The sequence below is a fragment of the Tenebrio molitor genome, chromosome 1, assembly GCF_963966145.1.
Source record: "Tenebrio molitor chromosome 1, icTenMoli1.1, whole genome shotgun sequence".
Classification (NCBI taxonomy): domain Eukaryota; kingdom Metazoa; phylum Arthropoda; class Insecta; order Coleoptera; family Tenebrionidae; genus Tenebrio; species Tenebrio molitor.
In genome coordinates this window covers 38,392,264-38,416,988 of record NC_091046.1, presented here as the reverse complement: position 1 = coordinate 38,416,988, position 24,725 = coordinate 38,392,264, and the positions used below count along the sequence as shown (strand labels likewise).

Here is a 24,725-nt window from a genome sequence, read left to right as displayed (position 1 = left end):
ACGACGAAAAGACTGACATGTTCCTCATTTGTGGAGAGTGCGGAAAGAATTCTGTCGGCGCTGCGGATGTTTAGATGCCGATGGTAGACACTTCGAACACCTTTTACATTAACTTAATTTGCTAATTTATTTGTTGAATTTTGATTAAATACAGGTTATCTGCCAATCTGACATTTCTCACAAATCTATCCAACTTACTTTGATTTCTAATTTAATAGCTATTAAGACAACAAGGGTTTTATAGACGATTTAAAAATCGAGATCGTAGTTAAATCAGAGCGACCGCAATAAATTCAGAAATTATTCGAGGCGCGTCACAATTCACAAAATGCGGAGGTTGCCGTGGGTACTATGGTAATAATATCAACAAATTTGGAAAAAAACAATTTTTATCGTTGAAATGTGCCAAAACGTTCCAGAAGAAATAAGAAAAAAGGGGCAATTTGTTACCAATGAGGTCTAAAAGTGCATACGAAAAGGTGTATGTTTCGTTTCAAGGCCGGAACAATAAAAAAAAGCATCACGGAGGTAACGGAAGATGTCATTTTGGCTTTTCTTGATATGGGGTAAGTGTGTAGAACTTCATTAAAAGTTAATTCACACTACGGCAAGAATCATTTGAAGAAAATGTAAAGACTGCCAGTTTTCGATGGCCGGGCACTTGCATTGGATGAAACAGCAGAAGTTGAAGAAGAAGATGTTAGGAACAAGAGCACGAAGCTAATGTGGCAGTTCCAATTCAATAATTGTACTTTTCATTTTTGTGATAATTACTGTAAAAATGATGAATAAAATGTTACTTGAATAATATGTGTGAGCGTATTTTATGACTTTATAAGATATAATTTGTTTCAAAATCATAAATTCACCAACACTGCATTCTACCTCGAAAATACAACCGACAACGTCGCCAACTTTTGTTTTTAGTGAGTTTGGAAGTGTCAGAAAAACGTGGGGTTATGAAATAAAACTGTTGACAGTCGTTTTGCTCGTAGTTCATCGTTTTTTTTTAATTCTTCGAAGCACTTAATGAGCGCTCGCTTTAATTTAGCGGTTAAAAGATTCCTTGTTTTTCGAGGCATTTTTATAATTTGATATTTGTGACAAACTGAAGGTTAAATTTTGGCGGAGGGTTGGACCAATCCAAAAAAATGAAACTTATTCTAGGGATTTCTTTTTTTCTGCCAACATAATTCAACAGGTGGTGGATTTTTGATTTTGAAACAGATAATACGTTGCTATTGACGACGTGTCTTATAGAAAAATGCGTATTTTATGGGAAACATAAGGTGTGAGCTCAAATGCACCATGGAAACAGTATAAGATATTAGTGTTAGAAAAAAGAAATAACACATTTGATTTAGTAGTTACTGCCATTGGTATTGTTGGTTGCGCCAAAATAAAAATCAGAAGTACCCCTCTCGTGAATAACCCTGTATATTAAATATTATTAGAATCGAGCGATGTTACCTGTTTTTTGTTCAAATAAATAATAAAAATCATGGTTAACATTACATACTCGTATTGTAGATTTGTAATTTGAAATAATAAATCAGATAGTTATTAACACTTCTTAACTTATACACGGTGTCTCAGCTAAGACTTTCGAGCCTAATAACTCGGTTATTTTCCAAAGGATTTTTATGAAATTTAAAATGCAGATATTTTAGACGGTGAAGTATAAAATCCCATTAATGCAATTACCCAAGTCTTAAAAACGTAATTTTTACATGCCTTTTTAAAATGTTGAATCACTTAAGATTTACATCAAAAAATTGATCGTCAATTAAAAATGCTGTAGGGAGAAACTCGTCCTCGAAAGACGTCTGGTTTGCAAGAAAAAAGCAAAAAACTGTGTTAAACGTAGCTGCAGATGCAAAAACGTAGACGCGTATGAAACAAACGCGCACCCTCGCCGAATTTTGGTCATCCCTTTTCGCACAAACGCAGGTGACATATTTGACGTTTATCTTGCTAACCTTACAAACATTTACAGAGTTAAAGACAACATTTGGACGTAATTTATTATACTGGATGCTTTAATTCTTCCATAAAGGACTAAAACACGATCGGGATGTTTTAGCAAGGTAATTTAGTTCACGTAGGTACGCTTCCTGTGTCTTCAAATAAATTGACGACTCTCTTAACCTTACATTTTGTAAAGCCTACATTTGGATAGTGTTCCACGAGAAAACGAACTGTGTCATTGAAGTTCTTACGACACTCTCTATAGGCAACAATATTGAAATTTCTGCCACTGTGGTCTATTTTTACAGTATTTTCAATAAATTTACACAATTTGACGTTTCTAATGACGCGCGCCCAATTTTGACAGATTTTAAAGGGTGTACAAAATGTTGCTTGGCAATCTTTCATCAATTGTTTCAAAAGGTAACTGCTCAAATACCTTCAAACTTTACATTAAATTTTTGACAACAAAATCTAATCTTTTCGTTGAATCAGATGAGTGATTTAGTTAATTGTTTGTGTAGACCCCTATTTTTTAATGTTTAACAATCTAATAATAATCGCGCCTAATTTTCAATAAAGGAAGCATGTCTTAAAATTACATTTTTTAACTTGAGCTTATTTTATTATTACTGATTGAACCTTCGCCGTCTAAAATATCTGTATTTTAAATTTCATAAAAATCCGTTGGCAAATAACCGAGATATTAGGCTCGAAAGTCTTAGCTGAGATACCCTGTATAGTTGCAAATATAATGCCTGTATAAAATATATTTTGGGAAGTTTCTTAAGAAGATACAAGTTAGCGTTTATTGTGTTCCCAAAATTTCCAAAATAACAACGTAAATTTGTATTGTCTTGTTAACAGATCAGACAATGCTCTTTTCGCTGTTGTTACGAGAAGGTGTCTGCTCTCTTGATTTAACAAACTCCCTGCTTTTAATAATAAAGTTCCAAACTTTGCTTTTATTATTATGATGTTTATATTACAAAAACTACGAGTCACATTATTACAGACGTCCGAACTGAACTCAGAAGTTATCAAATATGATAACTGGAATGGCTTATATTACGTGTTTGTTGTTGTTTACAGTATTTTTTGTTTACACCTTGCGAGCAAAAAACCAAATTAGTGTGGGTGTCATAAATCGTTTCACATCTGACATTTAAACCTTCAGCGACACTTTGTGACCTTCTGATATAAAAGAAAATTAGAGCCCTTTATATTTATTTTCACAAAGTGCTGTTAATGATGCGAATTGTAAAATATCCCGGCGCATCCGCCCGAACTAAATCCTGCGTCACTAAGTGCTGCTTGGTTCAGGTGAAAAATGTTCAGTGTATGGGTCATGGTGCATTACTTCTAAATCAAATAAAGTTAGGCGCAGACCCGGTTGCACATCACGCTTCGTAGACTAATTCACACGAACTTAAAATCAAAATAAACTAAGAGCCATTTGTTAAATCAATTGCCTTATTTAGTTAATGATAATAAATGTCTACTGGAATCCTTTTTTCAACTCTTCAATTTATACCACTGTATGAGTGGGGTTCGATATGGAGCGTTGTTGGAGTCTAATCTGACTAGAGAAAGAATAGTTTTAGAAGGAAAATCCATTAAATAATTAAAAAAGTGGATTTTTTGCAACTTCTCTTTAACCATCTAAAAGCTTCAAATTAACAAGTCTACAAGTTAAGTTTTGTTTGCATGACAAGTTAGAGTTTTTTTTATTAAGATTTCTTGCGCAAACTCTTTAAACATCTATTTTAACGGGCTTTACGGCGCAGTCCTATGCTAATTTATACACCATCGTCAAATGTGTTTAATTGTTGCAAGTGTGATTTGGTGGTGAGGCAGCATAATTTTCTCTCACATGGAAATCATTGTTTATTCAGTTTGCCGCGTCCACATACTATCATATCCGCTCTTGCAACAAGAACGGACAATTTACCAATGTTGCTTTTACAATTGTACAGTTCTTTATTGTATGGTCACAAAAATCGAATTGTGGATTAGCACGAATGAGATTTTTGACTGGCAAAATAAAAGTATCTCGATCTATGTGTTTTCTGGTTAATTTTAAATTTGAATTATTTTAGGTTATGTTATAATATCGCGTGAGAACAATTAAAAACAATAATTACTTTTTGTATTGTATATATTCCCGTTTATTTTATTGTCATTATTGATAAATGATAACAATAATAATTAGAGTCAATTGGAGCAGCAAGTGTCAGGAATACAGCAGCGAACATGTTTTCTTTGAAAATAATACATTTGTTTGTGTGTTATATTTTTGTTTTTATCATTTATCAATAAAATTGTAATCAATGGAATAAATGAAATTTATTTTGCGGTGATTTGATTTTAATTATTTGCAACAATTTTTTCATTTTAAGTTATATGGATGTATTATCTAAAACCCCTTGTTTTTAGGCAACTAAGTAATCACACTAATTCCAAGAGCTGAAAATTCTCTTAACTTCTGAATAATGTCGGCGACAATAGTTTTGTGTTACTTTACCTTTGGAAATTATTTTAACTCGTTCTTATCTGTATTAAGCGGTAATCTTTAGCTGCTGATTTAAACAAGTTTCACGGCCAACCGCAATCTAAGAAACACTTATAATATGTGTATCATTATTATGGTGGAATTTCACTCCGCGAAACTACCCGATTTAACTTGTTTCATCAACTAAATTGTATTGACAGATACGAACGACTTTTGGTTTTACAATTACATTGTAACAGTTAATCTACATGTCGACTGTTTTGTTTTGTTCTTCGTGACGAACTGGGCCGCCAAATTTTTGTTTGTGTGATACCTCTAATTGGAGCAAGCACGCTCGTCTGGCTCGTTCTCGGTGAATTTACCTTGCAGGACGACTTTACGTTGATTTTCGGTTTTAGATTCAAGAGCGTCGAAGACGGCAGCGCCGATCAGCAGGTACGTGAAGGTGCAAACGATAAGAGATAGCGTGCGAACGTTTTGCTTCTTCATTCTCTAGCGCGCGTCATGCTGGGGCCGGGGGGCTCCCACGCCGCTAGCTGCCCCCCGCGCACCCCCCTCCAGTCAACCACATCACACCCCCTGCAAACAAACACAAACATTTAACAAACTTAAACACCAGATTTAATTATGATAATCTAATAGTGCGCTATTTGGGCCGAGTTTAGGTTTTCCGAATGAGGTACGGTCCGGGGCGCCCCGGGATTCCCCGTGTTATTACACATAAATTAAATATGCGTTGCGGCTAATTACGGGATTGTTTTGAGCGTTTAGCTCTTTACTTGTGGGAAAAATGGCGGGGTCGCCTAAAAATTAAAGGCAACTGCACCGGAACTCGCCTGTTTGACTAGTAACAAAGTACATAAAGTTAAAAATTACACTGGCGCATTTTGATGAGGCAAAAGTGTCAACGCGGAATAATTTCGGCGAGGTTGCACGAGATCGTCCGGCTTTATCAAATAAGCCCTTACAGGATATTGGAATTGGACTGATCCGCTAAAATGTCGTGAAAAAATTAAAATTCAACAAAGGTAGCGCTTTGAATAATTTGCATCGCCACTTTGTTCAAACGGAATGCGGAGCGCTGAATTATTCCGGCGCATATTTTTGCCTTTTTGTTCAAATTTTAATTTAAGTGTTTGGGATAACGGGACTGAAGATATCCGCAGAGAAACAATGCGGAATTCAGACGGAATCGAACGAATGTTCTATCAGAAAAATAGATGTTCTCATTCAGGGTTAATCAGAATTAAATATGTATCTGGAAATAAAAGAAGTGAATTAGAAGTTTCAGGAAAAAGATTTCAATAAAGAAACGTACAAAATATTTGATACAACGATAAGATATTTAACGGTAAAGAAACAATCAGTAGGCAGAGAGGAGAAAAGAAAACGTTGGAAGTACTTATGTTTCAGGTGTTTTGTCAAAATGAGTGTGTGCGGAAGTAGCAGAAGACGAACATTTTTACGTTTACTGAAAGTAAGCACGTGTGCCACTGTTTAATGTCAAACACGGAATTGTCATCAGAATGAGCAACATTTGCATTGCCAACATATGAAAAAACAGCACAACCTTTCATCTATAGTGACTTGGTATACCTAATGTTACTAACAGTAATGCGAATATCTCGAATGTTGAATAATATGCTATTAATATGTGATAATTTAAAAATGCAGAGTAAAAAAAAATAAAAAAGCTCTTACATTACGAGGAAAACTTATTTGTTTTCTTGAAGAAAAATCTGTAGCAGGTGAAAAATTAATGCGTTTTTACTTTTAACTTTATTAATATACAGCGCTTATCAAAAAGTTCGCACCATATGAGAAAGTTCTTTATTCACTGATTTTGTAAAAAATGTTACTACTACAGTCGTCGCGTTATCACGTGACTTCCGGTACACGTCAAATTTGACATCTAAAGTCAAGTTTGTATTGGAATTGTCCAAAAAGTTATTGGAACAAGTTATTTCAAATGAGATTTAATGCCTAAGTGTAAATTCTCAAAACAGAATACGATAACAAATGAATGAAATCAATTAAAATTACGAAATTGAATTTTAACTGATCGAGCAGAAATTGTATGACGGATCGAATTTGAGCTTTAACACCTTAACCAATTTTTGAAATATCTAAATAAGATGAAATGTGAGGTATACCGGAAGTTCTAGTTTTTAAACAGGTTGCGTTATCAAATTTTTGTCTAATCAATGAACAACATTTTCCCATTTAGTGCTTAAATTACTTAAATTACAATTATAACTTGAATTTTTTAACAATTCTTGAGGAATACGTAAGTCGCATATTCTTCAAAAATTAAAAGCCACAATAAGTTTAAATTTATCATGTACTCCTAATTTTTTTAATGTTGTGAAAATGTGAATTGCAGCGTCTCCCTCTTTTGGTAACAAAATTGCAAATGACAACGCATTTGGACAAGTAAATTTTTGAAACTAATTACCCGTGCCAGATTTAATAAATGTCCTCTGCAAATAAAAAGTCGTGGGCCGTTTTCGTTATGAAACACGCGTTAAAAAATTATTATTCGTTTGATTGTGTTAAACACGCGAAGTGAGTTAATTAGGATAGGATTTTGTAATTTATCAATGTCATCAGCAGAGTACATCGATTTTAAAGTGTCGTTTTATAAAACTCCAGAGTGATTAAAAATTAAGCTTACTGTCCGTCTCTTTTTAATCTCTGCAGCGTGGACACTTCCACATCTTCCATCTGATGCGCGACTCAAGCAAATTTAATTGCATTGTAGATTTTATCTAAAAAGTTTGATCAAACACCCTACGATACTGCTAATTATACCCTCGCTCTGAATGTAATATCGATAATATGAGAGCGGATAATTTAAAATTTACGCCTTATATAGTTGGGTGATTAATCATGGTTTGTGACGCTGCTGACGTTTATTCATTTTATTAATCGAATAGTAATATTGCTGCAGCCATGAAAAATTGCAAATTTGTTTTAGAAATCATCGTCAAGCACTTTTGAGCTAATTAATTCTAGACAGTTGGCACAACCCACCGATCGACAATTTATGAAAATGCGGTTGTCAATTTCGATTGGAGTCTCCATGAAGTGTATGAAACCGGACAGAGAGAGGTTTCAATAACAATAAATAAAGAGTGACGCAATTGCCGTTTTACCTGGCAAAAATGTAACAGAATACAGTTTCATATTCAGTCGGGGGGGTTGAAAATGTCGCGATTTCAATTTTCCACTTGTTTGTGTTTTCCCGGAAGCGGGCAGACTTTCCTAGAAACAAAAATTATTTTTACGGGCAGGTTATTTTGTGAGACGCATTTGACGGCATGATGGATAAATTTATGTTCGATATCCAATCTAAATTTTGAGAATTTATTCAAGAGGTTAACCTCCATCGAGCGATCGAGCCGTTAAAAACAGAACAGTCGTTTTTAATAAAACTGCCAAAAGTCGCCGTCGGTTCACAAAGGGTGAATCGGGGTTAACGCCTCACTTAATCCAAGACAATCCACACCGACTTTTAACCTTTCTCCACCTACGGACAAACACCGAAACTTGTTCCACTAATAATTCCCGGGAGTTCATCCCACTTTTGGCGCAGTTGTGGAGACACGTTTTTTATTTTGTACAGGAAATGAACGTAATGTCAATTTGACGTTTAAAGGGACTTCCGCTCCCAACCCGGCAATGCTCACGGTTCTACCTTATTTCTAAATGTAATAATGTAATGAATCTGAAAATGGCGCAGGCCGACGTCAAATTGTACGAAGAAATCGTTCGTTCACATTCCAAAGGGAAACATTCAAAGGCTGCTCGAAGAATGCCGAACGACAACAACGCCAAATTTAAATTTAGGTCTAGGTAATTTTTGTTTTTATTCGGTGTGAAAGCAGGTTGTCAGACCTGCAATGACACATCTCAATTTCCACTTCCATTACAATTTCGATTAAAAAATCCGTCTGTGAAGGTGGAAAAGACAAAAGGGATAATGGAATCGGGCTCGGGTTTTCGCTCCTTGATAATAGATAATAATACAGGAGACTTTGGGCATAGAACAAATTATCGTCGTTTTTCACCGTCAAGGAGATTTCTGAGACCAAATTGATTTCAAAGCTCTTGGAATAGGTTGTCATACCACGTGAATACATTTATAACGACATGTTTTATTGTTATTCAATTTTGTTATTGGTTAAAATAGCCGTAGTTTAAAATGGGTCGTATCGCTGTAAATCTCTATATTCTGGAGTGTATATCTATATCAGCAAAGATAGTCATTTTATTTATTCTCCGGCTTTAAAAGCCTCCTTTTCACTTCCCTCTCAGGAGAGAAAACCGAAAGAAATACGTTTGGGAATACCTTTAATTCGGCAAGTTGGTCTGAAACATTTTCTCTGAAGATATTTACTTAACCTTCGATGTTAAAAATCAACATTCTTGTATCCATATCTCGATACAAAAACATTCAGTTTTAAACTAAACATTTTTCATTTCTTGGAATTAAGAAATTTTCGGAATAGATTTCTTTCAATTTGTAAGTGCGACTTAAACAGTATATTATGATACAAGTTTATAAGGATAAGGAAGCCTTTAAAGCACGCGCGACGAGTTTAAGAGCACGACGCCTAGCGGAGTGCTTTTAACGTCGCAAGTGCTTTAAAGGCCCTTATACACGTGTATCATCTGTGTCATTAATCGTTGTCCAAAATATAGGTGAATTTGTTGTTAATTAAGCAACCCTTAAAGCTTTAGTGTTTTAAAGGCCCTTTTTCGCACGCATTTTAGTGTCACAAACAGGGATTATGATTCAGCTATAATACAAAATAATTTGTTACAGCTGTTTCACGAACTTACACGCATTGTTCGTAGTTTTTCCACCACCTCCACATTTTCAGGACATATATGTATTATTAATTCAAGATACATTTATCCATCATATAAAGTACAGCAATCTAATATCGCCGGAATACTTTACTTCTAAAGGAAAGCTTCCATAGTACACCCACCACGTTCGTAATGTATTAATATTTTTTTATAAAAAATTTATAAGATGTCATGTTTCTGCAACCTACTCGAGTGTTAAAATGTTAAATCAGTTATTTGTCATATTTGATCCAATGTAATAAAATCATAAAGCACACCTTTTTTAAAAGTGAGAAGTTTACCCACACGACCGCAGCGAGTGTTATAATCCCACGTGTAGAAAAAAGTAAAAGGTGCTCGCAGACATAATTTTTTATAAACTTGTTTCCATAAAATAAAATTATTACGAACGAAATAATTATTATTAATAAAACTTTAAATTATGAAAAAAGAACTTTTTGTGCAACCATACGCGACACGAGCACTTCGCGTATAGTTTTCCCATTTATAATTTGGTTTTATGGCAGTGCAATTGTAATTATTAGGGGCTGGGGTTGTGGTTTTGGCAATAGTGAAGATATTGTAACCTGGTCAGACAACAGACCTTCTTTTACAGTCCTAGGATTTATAGCGGTAGTTGCCTATTGTCGGGGTATTTAACTCCCTGACAACAGGGCTGGTAGTAAAACCAAATTAGAAATGGGAACACTATACCTAAAACAGTCCGCAAAATCCATTTTCACTACAATTAGTACAATTCTCTTCCGACATTTTGACGATTATTTACAAAATGAATTGTTTTATTTATATGTATTTATTGATAGTGAAGTAAATTTTACTTGTTCGTTTTATAATAATTAAAAATTTTCGGTCGAACAAAAAATGTTGTGTACACCTGTAGAATGCGCTCAACGATGACATGGGTGACATGCGTTCATGACATAATGCTTACACTATCAAATATGTATTAGAAACATCCAGTAAACTAGATTAGGCTGGTGTTTCCAAATTAATGGCCGCCACTGTACGTACCTGACAGACAAAGTGACACTTTCTCTCCATGAATCAGTATGTCAAAGTTGTATTTTCGCTATGGTAGTCGATAAAAACAATTACTTTTTTAACGGTAATTCAAAAAATCTTTTAAATAATGTGTGCGCATAATCCACGGAAGCTATGAAAATAATTTTCATCCTTTGTTTCTTTTGCTTGGGGAAATCTATAGTCTATCAAATTTTATTGCTACAAGATATGTTTTCAGAAGATTTGAGATTTGAGTTATTTTTATAAAATGGAAGTTTTTCTTTTCTACTTTAACTTTCTTTCTTACATGAGTATTTCTCTTGATATCCTGTACATAATTATTATCATTCACTTAAATCACAAAGTACCAGATCAAGTCTTGTAATGTTGTATTTTAATAAAGGACATAAACCAACCGAAAATTCAAATATCTAAAAATAATAATTATTGCTCTGAAATATTTTCAAATTCGAGTTTTTCAAAACCACAGTCAACAGTTCAAGAGAAAAATGTGTTTTGTGTTATTAATTTTCCGCGGAGCGGTGATGCCATTATAACCGAGTGCTTTACCGCAAAGGTACAGCTTTAAAATGTTAAGGAGTTGATTTGAAATCAACGTTGGAGTTATTGGATTCAAAGTGGGAATTGGGATCTCGGGAAAATGAAATATCACGCATTCATTTATCACACTCAACACGATAAGCCTCGAATTTTTCAAATGGTAATATACATCAAATCGAACCTCTCGAGGCGTGTGCTAAATGACACAGGAAAACAAATTTTCTGCGTACAAAAAGCAGTCACAGATTCTCGCCGAAGCAAAAATGGATTCGAGACCCGTAAAGTGTGAATGCGGAGCTTATTACCGCGTTATCTGGCGGTCCGTTTATGTGGGGGCATCACTATTCGAGTCTCTCTCCTCTTTCAGTGGTTAAGTCCTTAGCCGAAGATTAAAGAAATTTAACGCCCTATAAAAATAGCGTTTGAAAATGATGCGTTCGAGTTATCTATCGATTTGTTGTGGAGCATTTGTAACTTTACTGAGAATTGGCGTAATACACTTTTTATCGTTGTGTTTAATGCCGCGATATCCGGATATTTTTGTTTTATCAACGTGAAAAAGTGCAAGCGCGTAACGAAATTAATTTTAATGGAAATCCCGCCCCTGCAAATAACGTTATCTGGAAAATCGTATGTGGTTCGAAATTGAACTAATGCCACCACCCAATCAATTTAATTATTGATAAAATCTCGACGACAGGACGTTAAAGATAGGTGGGAAATGCCAAAAATAAACAGGTTATCTATATTACCGTGAAATAACTAACCTGGGATAACACGCTTCGTTGCACTTATTTACGTAGGTGTTCGTACGTCAGGTGTGGATTAATAGAGCATTTAATTTGAAATGCACACCGCCTATAAATTTCAGCATTGATTCAATAAAAGGCGCTTTTCGTTGGATCCGTTCTTTTTGCCTCGGGCACGGTCCATCATCGAAGTCGAGCGATTAAGGGTTGGTTTCTCGATGTTCAGTCACACAAGATTTATGATTTCGAGCGTACTTCTTTATTTATTTCGGTTCTATTAATGTCTTTCAAGGGTCACCGGTTTATGCCACATAACGCCTAATGGAACTTTATGCGAAATTTGACTGACGTTACAGGTTCTTCGCAAGCCAATTACGAGTTTACTGTTTTGCAGTAGAACCCAGCGGGGTAAATTGCCCGAGCATTAGCATAATTGTGGCGAAAAGAATAAGTAAAAGTGCATTTTATGTTAAACCGCGCTTTAAAATTGTTGTGTAAAATGGAAGAGTGAGGGAACGCTTGCAGATGGAATCTTATGAAGTTTCTATCATGCGAAGTTACGGGAAAGGCAGGAAGGCTAAAAAGTGTTGAGAAGTCAGTGGAATGATAAAATATGAAGAAATGTCCGCCGGGGGAATACAGTATTCACATAGCCATAAATTTTATATTTTAATATATGTGTTGTGAACTTTTGGGTCCATGGCTTTTAAAAAAATTTATATCGTAAACTTGTCGATTAACGTAAAATGCAAACTATATTGTGACAGTTGGATAAGGTAGTAAAAATTTAAAACCTTAGGGACCGCCGATTCTATCAAGGTATTAAATGAATGATTACGTTGAAATTATCGTTGTTATTACTGTAACATCTAGAAATTTATTTTCTCATTAAGTTAAATAGAAAACAGAAAACATTTATTAAATAAAAATTGATATTTTAGGTCGAAAATTATAACCACAAACACTTTATTAAGCGTGAAATATCTATTTGTTCCTTTGCATTAGTTTATTCTAAATGATTGTAGTCGAAGCAAGCCAGGCCCATGTTATGAAATTTTTGCCACCTCACTGTCACTGTCATTGTCATTTTTTTAGGTGAAAAGTGCGGTGATGTGAATTTTATGTATTTCTTTTTAAATTAACGATTGAATCTAACAATAGAGTTGTTTAACTCCTATGTGTGAACGGCGTGTATTCACTTATTCACATTATTTTGAAAATTTTTATATGGAGCGGCAACCATAAATTTTAAATTCAGTTTTTACGCCAACTTGGACTACAATAATTTAAAATAACCCTGTATAATAAATGTTGCTTTTTCAAAGTTGTCCCGTCATTTATGGACTGTATGCCGTAAACAAGTGACAATGGTTCAAGTGATGTGTCTTGTGTTGGCACAATATGTCGTGTCTATAAAATCACATCGTAATTTTTGTTTAGTATCTAGTTTCGATTTTCTGTTTTTTTAAGGTGACTTATACAGAAAGCTAATATTCGATCTATTTTTCTTTAATCCAGGACAAGCAGAATGAGGAACGTTGTGGTTGGCGAAGTTTCAGCGCTGCAAAGCACCATCTGTTGTTGGTCTGCAACAACAACAAAAAGAACAAGACTTCCTGACAGTGATGTTTTGAAAACCATGATGGTGGCCGATACTCGAAAGGAAATAAAATTAGATGAAGACATTGCAACAATTTTTTGTCATAGAGATATCATAGGAAAGAGAACAAAGATGGATGAATGGGTCTTGCTACGGAATTTGTTCTCCTCTGCGTTTGCGAAACATAATTTTTTTCAGGAAAAAATTCTTCCATTCGACGAAAGATGGATTCTATATGACAACAGCAAACGACCAGCGCAATGGATTAACAGAGATAAATCTTTCAAGCATTGTGGAAAACTTGTATATTAAATTTTTTTAAATTTTAGTTAACCTATTTCAGATGACAGTTAATGTGAACAAACTCACGAAATGTACCAAAAGAGGAACCGTTTTCAACCTGGATTTCACAGCAGAAAAGAAAACACATGGTTGCATGATTGTACTGTAATCAATGGTGAAGTAGGCCGTGGTTTTTTCTCTCGTTTTCAAACGTAGGTCGTCTTTTTAGTTGACAAATTGTACAGATGCATAACCTCACTTGGGCATACCTTCATTTGTTGTGATAAACGACAAATTGAAGTTTTCAGTTTATTTTATGAATACTCTTCCAACGGTTTCTGAAATTCGTATGGATAGTCGTTCACTTTCACTCTTGCAGAGATATTTGACAGTTGATGAAACAGAAACAAGAAAGAGTAAGCACCAGGTCACTTGGTCGCAAATTTTTTTCAATACGCGATATTTCACAAATAACTGTTTGAAAACTGAACCAGTTAGAATTTGAAGATATGAATCACTTCTTAAGAGAAAAACCTTTTGGTGATCAGAATGCTGCTAGAACATATATTTCTATTTTTCCTAGTTTCCGATAATTAAGAAAGTAGTAGTTTCGTTTCACTCACATTTTAAACTGGCCCACTCATGCCAAAAAAAGCCCAATTTACACACAAACGAGTTGAATACAACGTTTTTTTGTTCCGCGAGCCCCTTAAAGGCTTAAAATCTTTAAAATTAGCTTGACGTTTCATTTTGACAAGTTGCGACATTTATCAAAATCCGTTCACACAGGAGAAAATTCTCAAATTCTGACAGTGTCGAACAAAAAAATATGTTTTCTTTACTGCCAAGGAGTAAATAATAAAGATACTAAAGGATTTCGTTGACAAAACCGCAGTGCTGTCCTTACATCTTATTTAAATTAAATTGTTATGGAAATACATGTACAGTTGCGGCCCTTGAAAACTAGGCTTTCGACTATTATTTTGGCCACTGTCACATTTAAAAATTTTAAATGACAGAAGTATATTTATTTGTTGCGTATTATTTATAATCTTGGCTCGCTTGATGAGATAAATTATGGCAAAGATCGCACTTCGTAAGATCGAAATCTTGCACTACCAAAACCAGAGCTGAATCTCATATCATTGTGGAATAGTGACACTAGCTTTACGAGTTGGCCTTGAGACGATGTGCTAACGTTTATTTGACATTTGGAGTGACTTGCATCAAGATAAAATTACAATTGAAAGTTTATACCGTGCGATCGAAGAAAATTAATCGAGTAAGTCATCACTATGACTATTGCTATGAATATTGCTGTTGTCAAACAAACATATTTAAGTCCTGTAACCTTTAACAGAGAAATTTGACTGTTGTCAACTACAGCAATATTTTAACTGAGGCTGTCAATTGAACCATGATAGTCATGGCTTACTCGATTAATGTTTTTTAAATTGTTTCAAGTTCCATTGTTTATGACCATCAGTTAAATGGTAAATATGTATATTTTTTGAACTCACTGCCTTCAAAATGACATTTCGCGAACGCAACAGACAACCGCGAACGTAGATTTCGCGCACTAGTGCTTCAAAATCATTCAAAAAACATTTGCTTTTTTGAGAATTCTGCCAATACTTTTACTTGACAATAATAAAATATGGTTTACAAAACGCCATTTCTCCAATTTGGACGTTAAAAATTTCGAATGAGTGAAAATAAATGGCTATTAATTCGATTGACACTTTGCCAAGCGCATAAACAAGCGCCATCTATTTACAAAGGGTACTGACAGATCAGACATAATGTTTGTTTTAAAAAAAAATTACAGATTTCGATGTGCGAAGACGTATTCGGCACATTCGAGCAAATGAAGCGCTCGCTCTTTCGTCGCTCGTGTTTCAAATATAATGCTCATGCGCGAAAAATGATAAAGTTTTGGAAGTGTCTACAGAAACATACTGTACCAGTTTTCTTTGACCCAGATGGTATGTGAATCAGTCTGTATATGAAATTTTGGGGCTTTATTACATTTTACTTTTAATCTCTACGGGCCGGTTTCACCAACGGCAGTTAAAGTCAACTGTAGGTTAAAATATACGAAAACATTGTTATAACAATAGGTAACTAAGTAACGAAGCATTTTAACCTGCAGTTAACTTTAACTGGCGTTGGTGAAATCTGCCCTTAGTGTTATAGTATCAATAATAATTCTAGATCATTTTACTGCAAGAAAGAATAAATTAATCAAATTTTGAATTTTTGTTAAATATGCAGTTTTATGCAGTTTTAGTATTTAAATATAAGATGTAAAATGGGTTGTTCTAATTTCATTTCTGATCTAAACATCTGAAAATATTTAAAAAACACACCAACAACAACTTTTATTTATAATAAATATTTATTTTTCGTCTCCCCTTTGTTATTTGTTGTGTGGATACAATTCATTTCATAAATAAACACTCTGTAAACTTGTTGAATATGTAGACTGTCGGGAATTATTTTAACAAAACTTTTTAGATTGATTTTATCTTCGTTGAGTAGTTGAATTGGATAACATCTTAAGTACTCAATGTTCAACAATGTAAATGACGTGCGGTTTTAATCTAAAGTGGTTCTAACACTAACACGATACATTTTTAAATTATCTTAATTATTTTTTTTTTTTTTGAAAACAAACAAGCACTTCTTACTGTAACAACAGGAAGTAACATTTGTTGTCTAAACTGTAAGTAGATTCCTTGAATAAGGAGATATCTCCTCATTCAGCGGTAGATTGCGAGCCCTTCATTTGGTAGATACAAATAAAGAATTCTCTGCTACGAAATATAGTCCCTATTGCTACTGTTTTTACCATGAATGTTTTAAGCTGCGCCTGATAAATTATTGGCGTGCGTTGGAAAAAACGGAAAAAGGTTTTTACAATCTCTGAATTGTTAAAGAGACAAATTAATTGTTAGATTCTTCACTGTTGCCATGTAAACACGCAAAAACAACGACAAAATAAATTATCCAGATTCAGATACAAGTCCCGTACGAGTCCTGTAAATTTTCCAGATAAGAACTACCAGACAGATTTATCAAATTATATGGATTTGTAAAAGATAAAATTATAAAAATCAAACGTATTGTTGTTGTTAGATAACGGTGAATTGTCGAGTGTTTGTATTTGACGATAACGCAATGAAGGTAAATAGAAAAAAAAGCGAAAATTCTAATATGTTGCGCCATATTATTCCCAGCCAATATTTCGTAATTTAATTAAAATTTAATCAAACATCAAATACAAATAAAATGATTCTACTTAACAATAATACTGTTAGCTATTGTAGCAATAAACAACCAGACGATCCAACTAAAGTTAGAATTAGAAATATTGAGAGTTTCAAAGCCTCGTAGAAGATTCGTTTTGACATTCATCTGTCAAATTTTTTGATCACAAATGTTTTAACAAAAGATATAAATGTTCTGAACATTATTCTGTGTAAGTGTTAAAACCAATAAAAGAGATTTGATCCGATTTGCTTTGTCTCTTTGTTTGACCAATATCAAAGCAGGTGACCAGCAAGAACAACTGTTCCATTCATGAGAAACTTCTTCCCGTAATGATGGGAAATAAGACGTCGCTATTTAAAATGAAAAAGAACCGAGAATATACAGGTTGTAACAAAAATAAGTGCATTTATTTTAATTGATAATAGTACTCAATTACAACAACTTTTCTAAATAAAATTTCTTGGAATTTGGAAAATTGAATTGCCATTTGTCCCCCATTTATTTTGACGTGACGTTCACGTTTTTAAACAGTAATCGTAAAAACTGAATGTTTTTATTCCCTTCATATTGCTTATTTGATGAATAAAAAGATCTCACTTTCGTTTGTTTTTTGTTACCTCCTTGTTTTATTTCTTTATTAAATGTAGGTAGTTAGATTAAAACGTTTGATAGGCTGGTAACCAAAGTTTTAGTTGTAATTGATAAGTACTATTACCAATTAAAATAAATGTACTTATTTTTGTTACACCCTGTATAATGAAAGTATGTATATTTTAGTATTTAAACGTTCCCCAAAAAATAAAATAACATTGTGGAGAACGGTAGTAGTTAATTAAAAAAAGTCTAGAAAACTTATTCTTGCTGCAATATACATACTCTTAAAGTGTTTTCCTTCAACTAAGATTCAAGTACGATGGAATAAATATTATTAAAATTTTTCAATTATAAAAGTTCTCCACAAAAATTTGTTTTGTCGGTGCGGTGCTTGATAGTTTTTGTGTTATTTGAATAAGTTATTTTATGACTAAACCTGCAACGATTTGTAATACCGTGTATTAAAAAAATCGAGTAAGCCGTGACTAGCACGGCTGAGTTGGTAGCCCTATTTTAAATATTGCTGTTGTCAAAGAAATATATTTAAATTTTCTAACCTCCAACGAAAAAACTTGACAAGTTGTCAAATACAGCAATATTCCAACTGAACCGTGATAGTCATAGCTCACTCGATTTTTTCGATCGTGCGGTATTACTGTTTTCGTGCCTCCGGCCGGAATTCGGTAGTTTGTAGATCTCGAAATCGTCCAGAAACACATGCGTTACCGGCCTAGTCCGGCAAAACATAGGGACTTTGAGTTGTCGTCGGTTTCGGTTGGCATTTGTTATCAAACGTCAATGTTTGTTCTCTGGATGGCTCGTTAAAAATGTTTTTCTATTTATAACAACGTACAAACTACAAAGAAGCAATATTTAACTAAAATTAATTAATTAAAACTACGTTTCGAGCCACTTCTTGAATATGGGCTGGTGTATTTATTACAACAAATGTTTCAGGAAAATGTCAAAAACAAAACAAATTAATTAAATTTAATAAATGTCAGGAAACAAGAGCGATGTTGATTTTAAAATTTAAATGTTTAAATGTAAGTGTTGCCAACACAAAAAAAGTCCGTAATACCAATTATTAAAACAAGTGCTTTAACTTCCATTTAACAAAAATCCGCAGAAGTCGGCACGAAAAATTTTGTGTATCACACGTCCAGAAACTGTTTTGCGAGCATTCGTACTTGCTCGTCTATCGACTCGTACTGCAAACCGTACTCATGCTCGCAAACGTGCAGTTTCTGGCCTTGTGATACAAATAACTATTAATAGAAAATATGGAAGTTCTTTAAAATTAATTAAACGAACCTTACACCAGTTTTTATTTTATTTTTCTTTGTGTAAAAAGCTGCTCAACATTGGGAATATTTAATTAAAACAAAAGTTGCCAAAAGAGTGTTGGTTTTGAATGGTGTTTGAAAAAAACTCCACCAGTTTTTTTGATACTAGGTGCAGTTGGAAGTTGAAGACGAAAATGAGGACATCATTGATTTTTTCATCTGTATAGGGATAATATAAGGGTCTTAAGAATTTTCTCATAATGCAGAAAAACACTCTCGCTAAGCGCTTTTTTCATTTTTGACCGCATCAAATATAGCCGCACAAGTGGTGTACGTGTCTATATTTAGCATCTCGCGTATAACAATCGGCAACCCCTAAAACGTAATTTTGGAACAACCTGTAGGGTTGAATTGCCATGTTGTACATATTTAATTGGGTAGCTCTGCAGCATACACGTTTTTGATTGATGGAGTTAGCGTCGTATATTATAGTCTCATGTTTTTCTCATAACTCATAAATCGCGACACAATATACAATTTAGCGTCATCCCGAGGATAACGGTGTGACATTTCGGATACAATTTTATAGCCACTCATCGGTATAAAGTTTACAATTTCGCATTGCGGATGTAAATAACAAAGTGACAGAAATCGCCGGGTTCAACCACCGGCTCGGACCTCCTCCACCGGAGTCAAATCCGCTCGTCTGGGCCCCCCAATCGGTGACTCCTCTTCCCCGTCGGCCCGATTTTAGCGAAACATCAATTATAAATGTCACTTACCGCACTAAAATAGCGAGGTAGCCTGCAAATCGTGGAGGAAGTTCGGGGGTGATTTTTATGACGAGACACATACGCCCTTTTGCGAGTCAGCAACGGCCATCGTCCTGTGCAGCCACTCGACTATCGGGGAAGACGACTTTTTGCAAATTTTTCCCACCAACACTACCGCCGAACCGTGTACCAGAGCTTTTCGGGGCTTTCTGTTGTAACACGCGGTTAAGAGATCGATAACGACGTCGCAGTGACGTCACGACGTCGCTCCGAATTCACTCGGGCTGCTGGATGTCGAGACGCCAGCGCGTTGTTCGAAACAAGAAGGAAAATGCTGGACCATTTTTCTGGTACGAGGCACGTTTAACGGAGGACGCTGCTAGGACGCACCTCCGAGGGGCACGCCGGGAAGGGGTCCCAAGAGGATGGACTCTTCTGCGAAGCCGTTGGTTTGACCCCACCAAATGCGAGCGCTGAAAGGGCACAACGCCAGAAGAAGCAATGAACTGTTTATTTTACGAATTATCGTGTTCCACAAGCTACCAATTTATTTGCTCGATTGTGGAAGAATTGAATAGATCTTCGAATTGAATAGAGCTTTATAATTAACCACCGTAATGAATATTTTTAACTGAACAGTTATTACAGGAAAGCATTTATGTTCATTAAAATTTTATCAGCGAAAAAATATTAGAAATAATATTTTTGGGTTTTTGTTTTCAACAAAACTTACAAAACATTCTCAAAGTAAGTGGCTTCGGTGGAAGTTTAGAAAAGCATGTGATTAATAAAAAAGAAAAAGTAGCGTAAATTTAGGTCGTTTATTTTACACTCAGTTATCGACTTTTGAGAGCTTAATGTAACATAAAAGGAAGGTAAATGAAGCTTGAACTGTGAAAACTATGATAATATGAAAACGAAGGAACCATGTAAAATACCATTTTAAAATCACGAGAGGCCTTAAAGTTTAATATAATCAATACTTAAATTTTTAAATAATTGGCGAGTTGTTAAAAGCAAAAAATATTTTTGAAATATGTAGATGATTGAATAATTTTTATCGGGATTGTTTTTTCTTTGATTTTATTATTTTTGATTTTTGTTAATTAAGTATTACAATGAAAAAACATAATGTCAAAAAAATGTTAGAGTAAAATACCTAGGACTTACTTACACTTCTATTTGGATTGTTTTTGTCACTCAAATTGCATAACCTAACCTGACAAATAATGCAGCTGCTGTCGCGAGCAAAAAAACTGGTCGTCAAAATCATGCTTTGACATAATGGAAAATGCTCCATCGTAAAACGGTCGTAAATATCATAACCTACCATCATGTTGTATGACATTAATTAACATTGATTAATACATTTTTTTGGCATTTTGTTGACGGGCATAATCAGGCAGGGAAATTTTTCTGATTTGTGACAATCTAATCAAATTTTGCAATGACATTGACGACCAGAATTTTTTGCTCGCGACAGTACATACAGAGAGCTTTTGTATAACGAGTGTTTTTTTAAATTTGGCATCGAAGTTGGCGTTGAAGAGTCGATTGTGAATGCACTATACGGATAACAGATCACGGATCAGCTGTTTAAATCTTACGCTTTTACACGAGTGGTGGGTTCTCAATCGACTCTCCAACGCCAACTTCGACGCCAAATTTAAAAGAACAGCCTTTATACTTCATCCAGCGGGAGATTGGGAGATTTTAAATTGTAGGCTTTTAACCCAACACTACAAAATCACTATAATACATTTTAATTAGAGCATAATTTCAGAACAAAAAATGTTACTGCTTGAAGGATATACAGGTGTCCCAAAAATGGCGGACTAACTACTTACTACCGTATCCAGGATGTTTAAATGTACACGAAAAAATATGGAAAAAAATTTTCAGACAAAAAAATAAATTATTATTATTTTTATTATTAACGGTAATACAATGTAAACAAAGATGTACTCGTACATCATTACCTTGCAATGTTACCGTAGTGGATTTAAAATATTTTTTTCGATTTCCAAAGCTTCTAAATTCACTATTGTGCAGGATTAGTTATTGGTAGTGAGTAATCCTGTACTTTGTGATAATATGTACGATTAGAGGTAGCTGTCATGACAATTTAATACATATATTTCAAAATAATTTTCCTGTTAAGTGCCACTTTCAAGGACCGCCCAATCAGTAAATAAGTCCAATAGAATTTTTTAAACATTTTTCTGACGTTTACGGTAGTCTCTTCTACACCGTAGTGCACCGTTAGTCCGCTATTTTTGGGACAGCCTGTATTTCAAATTTTACGCACGCTAGGTAAACTTTCTCTGCGTAGAAGTTAGTGATTTTTATGTCAACCAATCTCTCGCTGGACAAACTATACCTACTTTATACTCTGATATTTGGATTATCCTATTCTTAAAAAAATTCTGTGATTTCTCAACAAATTAAATTCTAAAACCGCTCTATTTATAGAAGAAAAATACATGAACAATGTAAAATTTAGACATGATTATTTCTTTCATAAGAAATCTGACCAATTACAGCGCCGTATCTAGACGATTAAATTGGTTTAAATAAACGATTATTGCACTCTAGCTCCGATTGTTACATCTTAGCTTTTCTTTCAAAATTGTGTTTAAACAATGCAGCAGGAAACGAACTTTATGTACAATTAGATGTTGCTATTCAAATAATTTCTGTAAAAGTGTGCATTTTCAAAATTCTGCTTTAAAGTAAATGCTTTCGTGCTTAATAACACAGGTCTGCACTGATTTCGATGTTTGCATAAAATTGACAGTTTTTGAACAATTTCGACCCCCTGATTACGAAAATGATTTTGGTTTTGCGCTATCACGTCTAGTTTTTTCACAAATCGTTTTTTCTTAAAATTGAAATGTTCACCTAGAATGAATGAATTATTTCAAAATTTCGATATTGTAATATCGGACAACAATATGGATATTCGAAATTTCCTTGTTTTATTTGCGAGTGGGACTGCCGGGCACGAGACAAGCATTGGAATCAAAAGAAGTGGCCTTTAAGAACTAGACTTGTACCGGGAAGCAATAATAAAAAATAATTTAGTTGTATCCTAAAAAAGTAGTATTAGGTACCACCAATGCATATCAAACTTTGTTTGATGAAGCAATTTGTAAAGCCTCTTGATAAAAATGGACAATGTTTCAAGTATTAATGTACAAAGTTACCTGATCTCTCCAATGCCAAATTAAAAGAGGTTAGGACCTCAAATAAGATCTTTGTACAAAGGTAATGATTTTCAAAATTCTATGAATGTTGTTGAAAGGCATTTAAGAACGTCGTAGAAAAATTGCTTGGAAATCACAAAGATGAAGACTACGAAAATATTGTAAGAATCATGTTTAAAAATTTTCACATTTTGGGATGTAATATGAGTTTGAAAGTGAATTTCCTCTTTTCGCACTTAAATCTTTTTCCTAAAAATCTTGATGCTGTCAGCGAGGAACAAGGGGAACGTCTTGACCAAGATATAAAACAAATGGAGAGGTGATATCAAGGAAGATGGAGCCTATCAATGATGGTAGACTTTTGCTGGATGTTACAGCGCGATGTACCCAAAAAAAATATACAGCAGGCAATCAATTAAAAGAAGTTTCCTCACAAAGCGTTAAAGATGCCATTTTCATAAGGAATAAAAAATTTAGTTAGATTATTAACCAAGAATTATTATAAACATCTACATTTCCTAAATAAATTGCTTATTTTTTTTTGTTAATTGTGAAAAAACCTGACGTGATACAAAAAAATGAATTGTATTTTTGTAATCAGGGTTCCAATGTTATACAAAATCAGTTATCAAAATCAAAACATCGCTTAAAAAGTTTTGTTTTGCAGGCCTGTGTAATTTTTGATAAAACCCTTTGACCTACGATTTTTTATAAAATTATTAAACATTCAAGTCATTTACTAAGCAAAATTTTTCAAACAATGGGCAGTACACACTTGAACCGATTATACTCATTATACTCAAAAATGTTAATTTTATTAATGTTACTTATGTAAAGTCATAATGTTGTAAGTTGTAAAATTATTTTTGAATCGAATTAAAAGCACTTTGCCCAGATTCCCAAGAAAGCTATTGTTATAAATTTTCATATGAAGTGAATTCTTTGTACAACACCTTTTATGCACGCCACTGTCTTCATTTTAGCGTCAGTTTTGGCAAAACAACATTTCAAAAGTATTACCAGTGAACTAGTGCTACCAACTAAATAACCGTGATAGCTATGGCTTATTCGATTTTTTTTTTCGATCGCATGGTAAAATTCGTATATTATACAGGGTGATTTTTAAAGTTGTGCAGATATTTTAATTACGAGCTATTGGCTTCATGTAGAACTCGGAAAAATCTTTAAAAAATTCTGTCAAAAAATAAAATTACATTTATTTTTTGAGCTACATTTTTTTTTAATTGCTTTTAGTCTTCTACGTTGTCAAACAACGGCACATTTTAACAATATACCCTGTATATCATATTTTATAAAACGTACACCAATGCGGTTTCCTTGTTTTAAAACATATTTCCTATAGGTTACTTCGCATTGGCGTACATTTTATAAAACATGATATACAAGGGTGTATTTTTAAAATGTACCGAAATTTTACCTGCGAGGTTGTAGGACAACGTAGAAAACTAAAAGCAATTAAAAAAAATTGTAGCTCAAAAAATAAAATGACATTTATTTTTTGAGCTACAATTTTTTTTTTGACATAGAATTTTTTAAATATTTTTTCCGAGTTCTACATGAAGCCAGTAGCTCGTGATTAAAATATCTGTACAACTTTCAAAATCACCCTGTATTTGATGGAGAACCATAACATGATCTAAAATGAATGCTTCTTTCTTCCACAACAGTTTAATAATATCTCTGGGCCAATTCTTCGCCACTTATCACGACGGTGCAGATTCACCTAAAATAATATCAACAAGAAATTACTCCCTAAAATTTGAACTTTTCCGGAAGTTACATTTATGGTAGTTGGATGTGCCGAGCCTTGTGACATGAGTCAGACTAAAATCGCTGATAGGTGGCAATACTGGTTGTAGTGGAAATCTGTCTACGTTTGTCTAACGTTGCGAGGCTGACGGCGCATCCAAAATTTGTGTGGGTTTTCAATGCCAACTGCGATGGGACAATCATTTATAATGACCCTGTAGAATTTTCAAAAGTAATTTTGAATGCCTAAGGTTGGTTACTATCAATTACTGAG

General features: G+C 34.0%; 1 protein-coding gene across 5 annotated transcripts in view; it reads right to left on the bottom strand.

Moving 5' to 3' along the window:
- Positions 1 to 19,738, bottom strand: part of Task6 (TWIK-related acid-sensitive K[+] channel 6) — a 29,485-nt gene extending 9,747 nt beyond the window's left edge. Inside the window, exons 1-2 of one of the 5 annotated variants that reach the window (XM_069043469.1) lie at positions 19,485 to 19,738; positions 4,843 to 5,059 (exon numbers count right to left, since the gene is read on the bottom strand). In XM_069043469.1, coding sequence (XP_068899570.1) covers positions 4,843 to 4,969 — 127 coding nt within the window. In that variant the 5' untranslated portion in view covers positions 4,970 to 5,059; positions 19,485 to 19,738. Of the gene's footprint in view, positions 1 to 4,842; positions 5,060 to 19,484 lie in introns of those variants that run through there. The other 4 variants (XM_069043477.1, XM_069043489.1, XM_069043498.1 and 1 more) reach the window with 4 other exon arrangements.
- Positions 19,739 to 24,725: the final 4,987 nt, after the last annotated feature.